The 13,194-nt window shown below is 40.8% G+C and overlaps 1 protein-coding gene across 1 annotated transcript; it reads left to right on the forward strand.

Moving 5' to 3' along the window:
- The first annotated feature begins 1,775 nt into the window (after window positions 1-1,775).
- On the forward strand, window positions 1,776-5,764 carry zic3 (zic family member 3 heterotaxy 1 (odd-paired homolog, Drosophila)). Its single transcript, XM_015029636.1, has 3 exons — window positions 1,776-2,817; window positions 3,521-3,684; window positions 4,124-5,764. Exons 1-3 carry the CDS (start codon window positions 1,827-1,829, stop codon window positions 4,304-4,306), a joined length of 1,338 nt encoding a protein of 445 aa, XP_014885122.1. The 5' UTR covers window positions 1,776-1,826; the 3' UTR covers window positions 4,307-5,764.
- Window positions 5,765-13,194: the final 7,430 nt, after the last annotated feature.

A 13,194-nucleotide genomic window follows, 5' to 3' on the forward strand; every position in this document is an offset into this window, starting at 1 on the left:
TGTGTGTGTGAGAGAGAGAGAGAGAGAGAGAGAGAGAGAGAGTGCAGGGAGGGAGTAAACTGTGAGACGGAGCGAGGAGGGAGACACACACTTATAAGCACACACACACACCCACACACACACACACACACACACAGGAAAAACGATGAAGTGAATTTCATTCGTGGATTTGCTTCATGAGAAGTTGTTGAGTTTGTGTTAAAAAGCGCAAGTGTTGAACTGATATGCAAGATGGCAATAAGAAAAAGAAACCAAGGAGGTACGCGGCTACTTGCAACAACTGACTTAACATATGAGAAACGGGCCTAAACATGGAACACTCAAAACCCCTCTGAAAATGTAGAATTAAAACTTCTCTAGAATGCACCAGATAGGCCTCTTGTAAAGTAGAGATAAGCATGAAGCAAACTCACCTTTTTTACCCCCAATCTATTACTCTCTCTCTCTCTCTCTCTCTCTCGGTGAAATGTTCTCAGAGGGAATGCGGTGGGACGAGGGCGACAGTAGAATGAAGAACTGACTTGATTTTTTTTTTCTTTTTTTTTCTTTCTTTCTTTTTTTTTTTTTTTCTTGGGGAGTCCAGAGCCCTGTAAAGTAAAGAATGTGAGAGCTCCTTCCTGGGACAGATTGAGGAGGAGAGATGGAGGAGATGAAGGAGGAGGGGGTGGAGGGCGGTAGAGAGAAAAGGATGTGAAAAAGGCTCGGAGTTTCTAAAAAGCGCCGCTTGAAGCTCACTCAGCGCGTCTCTGAACTTGATCAGATTTTGTGTCCTGCAGCGAGTCAGTCAGCGGCAACCCTGTGAAACTTGTTCAGTGGCACGACATCTTTTAGTTTTTAGCTAAGCCAAAAAAAATAATAATTAATTAATTACATTTAAATTTAAATGACAAATACATTTAGATTGCAATTACTAAAATATCTGATAAAGTATTTATCTATTTATTTACGCATGTATTTCCGTATTAATTTATTTATTTATTTATTGGTTTAGTTATCTATGTTTCGCCGGATATATTTTTTTCTTAAAAATAAATAAAAATCTGGAAATGCGCCAATTCATGAAATAAATAAAGAAAGAAAGATAGAAAGATAGATAGATAGATAGATAGATAGATAGATAGATAGATAGATAGATAGATAGATAGATAGATAGATAGATAGATAGATAGATAGATAGATAGATAGACGGTAAAAGTTAGGAAAAGTTCCGTAATTATATTTTTTCTTTAATTCCGGGGAAGTATATGAGTTTCTACGGCTCTTTCCATAGCATGTCTGCATTACATTGAGTGAGGCGCCTCACATTAACACATGTGGGATCGCAGGAGTGTTCCGTTATACCTGCAAAAATAATGCCCGAAATAACCAATCACACGCAACCAGTGAGACGACCTGCCATCTTCAATCCCAAACAGTGCCAATCACATGAAATCCAGCCAATTAACGCCACTCTCGGTGATCACGTGTCTGAAGGGTAGCTGAGCGCCGATTGGCCACCGTAGCACTGCCTCCTGAGTTCATTTATGTTCTGGGAGTGAGTGATTGACTTTATCAGTCCAAGGACATCATCAGCCTGGTAAGGGGGGGAAGTTTGATCCTCTTTCTCACGGATCGCAGTCAACGGGAGTTTTTTTTCCCTCCCAGCTCCTTTACATAGGATTTTTCCCCTCATTTTTTGGCTTTTTTATTTTTTTATTTCTAGGATCTTTTTTGCTCAACGTGGTAAATCTCAGCGCAGTGGTCTGTAGCCCACCGCGCTCCGCTCAAACTGGATTTTAATTTGATTTTCTGTTTCCCACCCGACTCCTGAGTTTGCTTCGAGCTTCATGACTATGCTTCTAGATAGCGGTCCGCAGTTCGCATCGTTAGGAGTGGGGGGCTTCGGGACGCCACGGCACCACGACATCGGGAACAGGGACCCGGGTCTGGGACTGAATCCCTTCTCTGATTCCTCCCACTCCGCGGCTTTCAAAATAAGCCCCGTGGCGCACGACATCGCATCCAGCCAGACATCAGCTTTCACTCCGCAGGCGACTGGATACGCGGCCGCTTTGGGACACTCGCACGGCGGGCAGGTGGGCTCGTATGGCGGGGGAGCGTTCAACTCGACGCGGGACTTTCTCTTCCGGAACCGGGGCGTCGGGGAGTCCCCAGCTCCGAGTGCCCAGCATGGGATCTTTGCAGCCTCGACGGGGAGTCTGCACGGGCCGCCCGGGATCCCCGACAACCCCGGACATTTGTTGTTCCCTGGACTTCACGACCAGGGAGTGAGCCACACTTCACCGAGCGGACACGTTGTAAACAGCCAGATGCACCTCGGCTTACGCGGGGACATTTTCGGAAGACCAGACCCATACCGGCCGGTGGCGAGCCCCCGGACGGACCCGTACGGTGCTCAGCTGCACAACTACAACCACCCGATCAACATGAACATGGGCATGAACGTGCCGACGCACCACGGTCCGGGGGCCTTCTTCAGATACATGCGGCAGCCGATCAAGCAAGAGCTGTCCTGCAAATGGATAGACGAGAACCAGATGAATAGACCCAAAAAGACGTGCGACAGGACGTTCAGTACCATGCACGAGATGGTCACGCATGTGTCCATGGAGCACGTCGGCGGCCCCGAGCAGAGCAACCACGTCTGCTTCTGGGAGGACTGCCCGAGGGAGGGCAAGTCCTTTAAGGCCAAGTACAAACTCGTCAACCACATCCGCGTGCACACGGGCGAGAAGCCGTTCCCGTGCCCGTTCCCTGGATGTGGGAAAATATTCGCCCGCTCGGAAAATCTGAAAATCCACAAAAGAACGCACACAGGTAAGAATCAGAGAGTTTTATTTCGCATAAAAGAATCACGGGGTCATTCCCGGGTAGTAAATGTGTGTGTTCAGCCGTTACATAGCAGCAGCATGCTTTTGTTGTTTACCAAAACCATTTGCAAACTTTGCTCCACGCCTCACGCTTCCAAACAGCTACTGCGTTTTAAGAAAATAATAACAATTACATAAATCGACTGCAAGCTCAAAACCCCCCATAAACAACTCTTTTAGCAACTTTGTTGTGCTGCTAACTCTGCTCAACGAGCATGCATGGTTTCGAGACGGGAAGTTTGGTGTGATTCATTGAGATTCTGTGCTCGCTTGTCAGACTACCAAGGCAGCAGACAACTAATCAATTTCTAACTGTGTTTATAATTGTTGCTCAGCCGTTGCACGCTGCCCTGTTGATTCATTGTTGACTACAGTTGAGTTGAATGACGGGGGGAGCAGGCCTCTTGAATAAATAAAGCCTGACAGAGCAGCAGAGTGTAGTAGTGGAGCTCGTATCCATGTCTCGCCGAATAAATGTAGGTTACCCTGTTATATAATAGTCTGCAGACCGTTACTCAGTCTCTGCTTCTTTTTTTTCAGGTGGGTGTTACAATCGGGGGGTTGAGATTTTTTTTTTTTTGTTTGTTTTTTTTTGTTTGTGTGTTGCAATCGTGATTCACGGTGTGCTGTGGGTTTGTTTAATCCCGCAGGTGAGAAGCCGTTTAAGTGTGAATTTGACGGCTGCGACAGACGCTTCGCCAACAGCAGCGACAGGAAAAAGCACATGCATGTGCACACGTCAGACAAGCCATACATCTGCAAAGTGTGCGACAAGTCCTACACACACCCCAGCTCTCTCAGGAAACACATGAAGGTAATTAACGTCTTCATTACTCCTTAAACACATTAACACACACATACGTACTCACACACACGCTCCACCACCACCACTACCACCCCCATTCCTCTGCTGCAGACACAACTTGAGGCATTGCTTAAGATCTTATTGCTGGGGAAAAAAAGAGTGTAAACAAATATGATGCCAACGAGTAAATACTTAGAACTAAGTTGTGCTCAACAGAGGAAAATCTTCTCATTATTCTAATTTACATTTCAAGTTTAAATGAATATGTTTACTTCAATATTTCAAAAATAGTCCAGCTTTGAACGTGGATATTATTAGTTGTTCCAGTCGCATTTATTTGTACGTATCTGTGTATGTGGGGAGGGGGGGCTGGACATACGGGGAGGAGATGCAATTCCACAACAATTTCACTATCTTTCCTTGAGTTTATTTTTTTTTTTTTCATCAGGTACATGAGTCTCAAGGTTCGGAATCTTCCCCGGCAGCGAGCTCCGGATATGAATCGGCCACTCCACCGGTGCTGGTCTCAGCCAGCACCGAGGACCCGACAAAAACACCGCCGTCAGCCGTGCAAAACACGCCTGGTCACAGCGAAGGACTGCCGCCCAACTTTAACGAGTGGTATGTTTGAAGTCGTGAAGAGTGGAGCCTCTCCCTGCAGTTTGGACCATGAGGATGAACGAGGAGTGACTTAAAATAAAACAATTTTCTCTCTCATACACACTCTTGCGCACGCACGCACACACACACACACACTCACACTTTCACATACAAACAAATGGGACTGGAACAACAACAACAACATGGAGATGAGAGCAAAAGCCAGCACCAAGCAGGCCACGTCCGTTCTCAGGATCACGGAAAAAAATGACTTTATTCCGCAGTTTTAAAACAAATCATCCACGACTAAATAAACTTTGTGATTATAATTTTTTTGTTGTTTTTATTTTTAATCTTTTAGTTTACAGATTTCAGAAAGCTTGTTTTATTTTTTTCATTTTATGTATTTTCTCAAATTTTTATTTAAGTAAAAAAAAAAGTAATTAAAAAATGAAAGATTATTTCACGCTGTTTTATATGACGGTGACGTCGCCTCCTTCGATTGATTGTTGAAACTTCAAAAACAGTCTTAAGAAACGTGCCAAAGTCTTTGTCATGAACTTGAACGCAGATTTAAAAAAAAAAACCTGAAAATCCTAAATAAATATTATACTCGTGAATGTATTTTTTTCCTTGTTTGATGGGGTCGCATCTGTTGTCAACGTCCGTTTTCAGGTGGAGACATGTGGTATTAGGTTTACGATTGTTACCGTTGAATATAACGTTGCCTTTTGTTTATACCGTTGTAAATACATATCCATGATGCCATATTTATCGATTTGTAATTTAATTATGGGTATAAGTTCTGAAACTTAAATGATATTTATGGAAATGTTTTTCTAACAAGATCTGTACAGTTTTTGGTCATAACCAGCTTAACATTGAACAAATGATAAACTCTTCTTTAAGCTCCAACATCGCGATTGTATCCTTCTGTTTTCCTCTTCTTAACCAATAGGCCTACATGTGTCTTATTTGGACCGAATAGAAAAAAAATCATCTATATGAATATTATGGATTTGTCTATATATATTGCAGATATTTCAGTCACTTTTATTTTCCTTATGAGACCATTGACATGTATAAAAAAAAATCATTGACTGTCTAGAACTGAGTTCAGTTGAGCTGAAAAGCTACAAAGCGGTTCTGTTTTATATATTTGGTTCAGTTTAAACTTTTTTGTGGATTTTTCTTTTATAGGATCAGAAATAGATGTCAAATCTTAGAGGAGAAAATAAGATTTAAAAAAAAAAAGAATGAACCCATCAGCCTATTGCACTCCTATATATACAGGTCTTAGACGAGTTGTGCGCAGTTCATGATTATCCAAATCGAGTATTTTTCAGTATTCATTTCAATTTGAGGGGGTCAAGCACCCGAAAAAATACGCCTGTATGGCGACCTTTATAGTTCCAGCAAATGTCTTTGTGCGAAGTAGCCTTTGTTTAAATGTCTGCATCGGCAACAATTGAACTGTCACGATACAGTATCTTCAAAAATAAAATAAGTTATGTTTTTTTTGTCTGTCAGCTTGCATTGTTTTAAATGTAACTCTTCTGTGAAACTAAATCGTGTTATTTGTTGTGGTGTTGCATATAGAGCAGTTTTGATTACACATTTTTGCTTGTTTTTTGTGTGAATAACTTGTCAAGATGACTTTTTTTCTTTTTGTTGTGTTTAACAAAAAAAAATTAGTGGAAGGGAAATTGGAGGGAGAACACGTTCAGTGGCGACAAAAAGAGTTACAGCATTGCATTGTAACCTATTCTCAAGAATTAAATATTATGCATACACAAAGTATATTGTACTCTTGCGAGAACAATTTTCAGACCACCAGCACTACTTTTAAAAAAATAAAATGTAAAAAAAGTGAAACGGTACCTCTTGACAGTGATATATGAAATAACTTTATTTAAATAATTTAAGGAGTATATGTTTTATATGCTATTTTCTATACCTTAATTTAAAAAAGAAGTACATTTTCTTATTCCCGCCACCTTCCTGCCCCCATGTCCAGAGGTCAGAGGAAAATATCTGATGTATAAAAACACAGCTAGAATGTGATGTTGTAACACTTTCTGGGAGGGGAAAAAATGGGTCACACTCCGAGTTATTCTTGAAGAGCAAAACTGTATCACTGATGAACTGTGTCACTGTGCCACATCGAGGCAAACTATGTTACAACAAGCAGGCCTATATGCGCTTAGAGCCTACCTAGAGTCAGACGTTTCCTTGTACTTTTTAGGCTACTGTATGTTGGTTGGTTTGTTCTGCCAACTATTTATGAACAAATGTGAACGGAAATTTTGATTGAAATTAAAAACAAACATTATGAAAAAAAGCGACTCTCGGACTGCCACCTTGATTATTATTATTATTATTATTATTATTATTATTATTATTATTAGCACCACGTTGTTTCTGCACGCTGCATTCTGTACAGCAGACACTGTGTGAAATGCTTTTTGCATTAGACTTGTGGGAGTCACTTGAACTTGACACTGATTAGGCGCCATCTTAGCATCTTGATTGTGTGTGTCTGTGTTTGTGCGTGTGTGTGCGAGGGCAAGAGACAGAGAGAGAGAGCGCGCGAAGAAGAGAGAGAGACAGAGAGAGAGAGAGACAGAGAGAGAGAGAGCGTGCGCGCGCATTATGTGTGGGAATATTTGGAAAGCAAGTTAGAGACCGGCAGCTTTGGAGATTAGCAGTAAACTGTACAAAACATTTATCACGAGAAAAGTTTCTTCAGTGTTTTTTTTTTATTTTTTTTTTATTAATATATTTGTCTTACTTTCCAACTGATCCTTAGAGAATAATAACGGTAATCTCGGGCGCCGTCAGGAAGTTTTCTGAGGGATGGCCAGATGGGGTACCACTAATAATAATCTAGGGGTGGCACACCAAAGCAAAAAAAAAAAAAAAAGCCAGAGCAGAATTTTACAATAAACTATTTCGGCACGTATGATTTTAAAATGCTGTAGCTCTCTCTTTATTTTGCCTACATTTGCGATCCAGATATCACTTGACTATGGAGTCAGGAGTGACCGACACACATTCAAAACAGCGTTTTAAGACAAAAAAAGTGAAACATATTAAAATTAACATGTTACAATTCATCAGATATCGTCCATTTCTTAAATGCACACACACACACACACACACACACACACACACACACACACACAAAAAAGGGATGCATGTAAAGCAGTCCGTCCAGGGAGTGCTTAGAAAATTCATCAAGGTGGCCATTGCCCGAGTGGAAGCGTTGGAGAATCGCAGAACAAAATTGTCACAACAAAATGTGCGTTTGTGTTTTCTCTTAATGATGCTTAAAAAGTAGTAAAATGATCAGATTCATCCTAACAGTTTTGAATGAGTGGCCGGATAGGAGAAAATAATAATGAAGGAATGGCACACCATTATATATATATATATATATTTTTTATTTATTTATTTTTTTTAATCTAGATTTCTTTGGTGAAACATAAATTTTAAGTTAACTAAAAATATATAATAAAAAGTCATCCTAACTGTCTATGGACAACATATGTACCATATAGAGCTGATATGTTAGACCATGCTATCTCTAGCACCACCACCTAATTTAGCATCCATGATTTCAAAAATAAATTAATAAATAAATTGAAGCTAAATAAGACATATTTCTCTTTTTAAAAAATGAACGGAAATGTGCACATAGAACTGCTAATTTGTAGGAATAAAAACAAATAAAAGAATTGTTCTTGTCTATATTGTTTTTTTTTCCCTTATAAGACAAATAACACTATCAGGAAGTATTTTAAGGGGTGGCTAAGTGGGGGCCAGTCATAACCTTGAGGTAGGAGAACAAAACCAAAAGCTATATCAGTATGATGAGGTGGTGGAATTTAAAATGTAGGTCTGACTGAAAATAAATCTGTTTATTTAAACAGCTAACAAACTGTTAGGTTTTCAAGCTCCTACATACACATGGCACCCACCAGCCCCCCTTGGTGGCGCCCCTGATAATACTTCTGCGAAATAATCTTGACTTGCAGACCCGAGGAAGGGAAGTTGAGGACCCTGCGTGACCATGGCAGTGGAGTGGGGAACGTTGCCAAAAGTGGCTCTGCCACAACCGATTAATGAGGCACCACAACACGACAAACAAGCGTCAGTGGGCGAAGTAATAAGGATTACAACAGGGTAACTTGAAATTTGAAGCGCCTTAAAATAAAAGTTGATGCACAACGCAGAAATTTCTATCAGTATAAAATAATTATTTAGTCAGTGTTCTGCCTTACTAAATCTGTGGAGCTTTGTTGCTGCTTTACATTAATGTACTTTTCAGTAGAGCATTAAAATCCTTTAACCGTGAACAGATTTATATGCTGTGACTCAAATTCTGTTTTTGATTCTTTTTTGCGCAAGCGCTCTACCCCCTCGCTCTCCGTTTGATTTCATTTCTTTTCGCCTCTTCCTCCTCTTCCCCCCCCCTCTTTTCCTTCCCCCCCATCCCCTCACCCGCATCCCCTCCTTTTTTTTCCTTTTTTTTTTTTGCCTTGCCCGCCTCCCTCCCTTCTCGTTTCGTCTAGTCGCACATTTCAAGTTCCTCCTCTCAGACAACGTGACGTGAAATAACAGAGACCCGGTTTCTCTCCCAGAGAAGGGGGCACATGGAAGCCGCACTTTTTTACGCTTGCACTTTGGGAGAGGTGCTTAACCGGCAGACGGGGGTCAGAATAGAGGGATGCGCCAGAAACGTTTTAATGTGATGGCTAAAAACTTAACATATTCCCATTTTTATTTAACTCCTCTGTATTTTACAGCAGATAAATATGGATTTAGGTCAAACCGTGTAAGTGTTGCACATTGTTACACCGAGAAAGAGAGCAGACGGTTCATTCCAGAATGAAGAAATACATAAAAGGCTCCTTTTTTTCAAGATTCTCAATGGATCAGAAAGCATTGTTAGACATAGACAATATCCAACTACAGCAGCTCGAGTAAGCCCTCATTCAGTCGCTTTGGACTGCTTGGCTGCTGTGCGCGGACTGGCGGCGCGCAGTTGCCTGTAATCTGTCTCACTCCCTCTCTTCTGTTTGTGGCAGAGGAGCTGCAGGGAAGGGGGGTGGAGGAGGGAGGGAGGGCTTTGTGCTCTGCACTGAGGGAAAAAAATAGAACTGAGGTGCACTCCAGCACGCGCCTTCCGCTCAAGTTTAATATGGGATTGATTGGACAGCCCCATCCCTTTACCTTCCCGGTGTCTCCTCAGCCGCAGAGTATTTGCTGGCTAAGCGGGGAGAGCGCGCTCTAAGAGGATAAAGTCACACAAGCAAGTCTCCAGCCTTTTGTCACGCAACGGAGGAGGCGATCTTAATAATAAACTTACCTGATAATTTGCTTCGCGTTGATAAATGACTGATTAGAGGGACGCAATGCATCTTATGCAGACCTCATCTCCGAATCTCCAGGTTCTAAAGTAAGGTAATTCAGTGCGTTAATAAAAAAATAAAAAAAGCCAGAGCTTCAGATGCAAGTCTGTTTATTTACATCTGAGGTTTTATCCGGCGCTTAATGCAGGACTTATGTGCTTCGTAGTGAGTGGGACAGAGTTGCTCCTCGGCCTTTGAACTGAACCCGAGACTTTTTTTTTCCCGTTATTGTTTTTTTTTTGTTTTGTTTTGTTTTTCCCTACTGTTTTTTTTTATTATTATTTTGTTGTTGGGGACATCGCGTACATGTCTCAACTTCACCGTACCGCTGTCAAATCCCTGGAAGATGTTCAGGTTTCTTCGCATCTCTGCGCCAACAACCTTTAAATAAACAAATGCAGTCATGTGGAAATGTATAGCGCCTCACAGAGAGGAACTATAGAAAATGATGTGACTGAATTTCTTTCAGCTCATCAGAAACGGCACATTTTTACTTTACTTGACAAAATGAATTTGCTACACCAGAGTAAGGGAAAAACTACCTAAAAAAACAACTGAATTACTCTGGGCTAACCATTTAAGTTTAATGAGTAAGGGATTCAGAGTCTACTGACTTTGACTGTATTTTATACTGTATTAGATTTTAATTTTCAATGTATATAATTGGATCTAAAAGTTACTGTAGTAGGTGACTGACAGAATTTGGACAGAATTTAACTCTGTACAACTTGCATATTTGAACTGAACCTGTTTAGCAATTAGCAATTTAGTTCAATAGACAAACTGAATTTGATTTAATTTAACAGATTTTGTATGGAAGGTAATGTATTTGTTAATGATGGATGCTTATTTCACCTCCAGCAGGGCGCTGAATATGCATTCAAAAAGTCTCTTAATCCGCCTTTAAATCTTAAGGCGTTTTGTGGCGTTTGTGATGCACAACACAATTGCTTTGTGTTCGAGTTCCATTGTTCTTCGATTGCTTTACATAAGACGGAATTTGAATAACACGCCTAATCATGATACTACAGCCGATGTGTAAAATAGGTGAAAGTTGCTAATTGAGTTCAGGTAAAGCGTCTCAACAATGGATAACGAGAACAAGAAAGCAAAGAGGGTTTTTTTTCATGAGGCTTCAAATAACTAATAAAAAGCGCCCAATCAAATGTATATTTAATTGCTTCATTGTTATCCTCCCACAAAACACACCAAGCGTCCTGTTCTCCAATAAAACGCTCTTGAAGGCAATCTATTAGTACGATGTCCGACTAGAGACAGCGGTAATTCCCCTCAACATCTGGCGCGGTGTCAGAAACTTGATGAATTCCTTATCAGAGTGTGCGCATGCAGGAATCAACGTTAATAGGTCCCCGGAGTGCGCGCTCTGGCAAACGCTCATTCAGCAAAGCAGATGTTCACCAATTGTGCCTTGCGTTGTGTCTTCTGACAGATATATTCTCAGCGCTTTTTAACGGGTGGCGAATGCGTAAATGAGCATTTGTGACCCGTTACGACGGAGGCTCTTCCTCCCATGCGTGCATTCCTCGCGCTTCGCAGTCCGACAGACTAATGCTGAGGTTTAAACTGAACCCTTAACTTTCACCACCTGCAATTAAATCGTTAGCTTAATTAAAAGGGCGCTGCAGCCACTTCACTCAGCGTTTGGCCATTATATCTCCTGCAAAGTCAACATTTCAAAGCTATATTTGTTTGAGTGTGTGTGAATAGGGTTGATTCAGCACTTCCAGCAAACTTTTCACCTGAGAGCCCCGGGGCCAGCCTCGCAGGACGGGGGTCTGTCCCTGAGGGGAGAGGGGCCGGGAGGCGGACCGCGACGCTCACATATCCATTACTCTTTCAAAATAAAAGAGACAATACTCGTTAATGTCTTCGTTTCTAAAGACAATGAATTGAATTGAAGAGTGATTTCCCATTATTTAAAGAGAGTTTTTGTCGCTTCCCGTGGCGATGTGTTTGCGCGTGCGCAAAACTCTAGATAGATAGATAGATAGATAGATAGATAGATAGATAGATAGATAGATAGATAGATAGATAGATAGATAGATAGATAGATAGATAGATAGATAGATAGATAGATAGATAGATAGATAGATAGATAGATAGATTTTATAAATAGCTAAATTTGTCCATATTGTTTTCACAGTTCCATCTTGTGTCCCAGAAATGCCAATCAAGACAAAGGAAAAAAAGGCCAGCTCTATAGTTGCATAATGTCTCTGCGATCTTTAATCCGTTATAAGGATGAGGCAGGGATAGCAGCACCATCAATAACAATCTGCTTGATCCTGTCAAAGCTGCTGCACGTGTGTGTCACTCTCCCGGCGACATGTTTAGACGGATACAATTAAAGACATCAACTTCTTGAGTTTTGCTTTTCTAATTTTCCCTACATCTTCATTCATATAATAGAGGGACTATAACTGTTTTATTATCATTATTATTATTATTATTTGGTATAGAGTGACAGTATATTAGTGAAATGTGCTATGCTATTTTTTTTTCTATTTTTAGTGTTTTTGCGGGGGTTTTTTTCTGAATCAGTTCCTGTAAGGTAAATTAAAGGTTTCACATTTTAATGTTCTTTCTCAAGACAGAAAATTTTCCAGAGGCCTAGGTAAACAATATGTTATATATAAGCTACAGAAAACTCCCTAAAACGAGTTTTCTTTGTAAATTATTCCCCTTTAAAATCCTTTTTTATTGATAAAAATGGCACAGCTGAAAACACAGCCAGACAAAATATTTGTTGCTTGAAAAAAGTCAAACTTATAGTCAAAGTAAAATTGATCCTTCAGCACGTAAATGCCTAAAAGTGCACAAAACATTATGTCTTTCTAGAGATATTTCAACATACCTTGATCCACTCTGATGTTCAGCATTAATGAAAAAGTGCATTACCTACAAAATGTAGCAAGTAAGGCAATTCCAACAGTACTTAAATTGCAAAACAAATATTCAAACTCTACTGGCAGAAAGCACAGCCGTACGGATGAGTACGAGCAAAGAGATAGAGCTTTTAACAAAATGAGAAACAGAAGGAGCAGCGGTACAATCTGGATTTTCATATGCAATGCTGGGGCCCCTGTTGTGCATCCCTGGGCCCCTGATCAGAGGTTACCTTGCTGTAATTGAATGTGTTTGGGTGAGTGGCCCCGACAGGAAGGGACCAGGTGTTTGAGTGGGTGGCAGCAGCTCTTGTGCAAAACACCAGAGTGATATTCAACAGCTGTGCTATGCAGGTTTTCAACAGCCATAATAAAAAGTGTTAGACATAGCACCAGTTATTTTCTTCCCACTTTTCCAGTAATCTAGATTCCACTCTCCCACCATGCCTTTTGGCCAAACAGAACACAACTGGCCTATATTTTCACAGCATTAGCTGCACTGTTATTCAGTAGGTTTTTTGGGGGGGAGTTGAAGGTATTATTATGGTGCTGGGTTCAGCTACACCAACGAAGCCGAGTCAAACACATTTTTCCTCCCC

Source organism: Poecilia latipinna, unplaced genomic scaffold (genome assembly GCF_001443285.1).
Source record: "Poecilia latipinna isolate Pla-1442-1.1 unplaced genomic scaffold, P_latipinna-1.0 Scaffold159, whole genome shotgun sequence".
Lineage (NCBI taxonomy): Eukaryota > Metazoa > Chordata > Actinopteri > Cyprinodontiformes > Poeciliidae > Poecilia > Poecilia latipinna.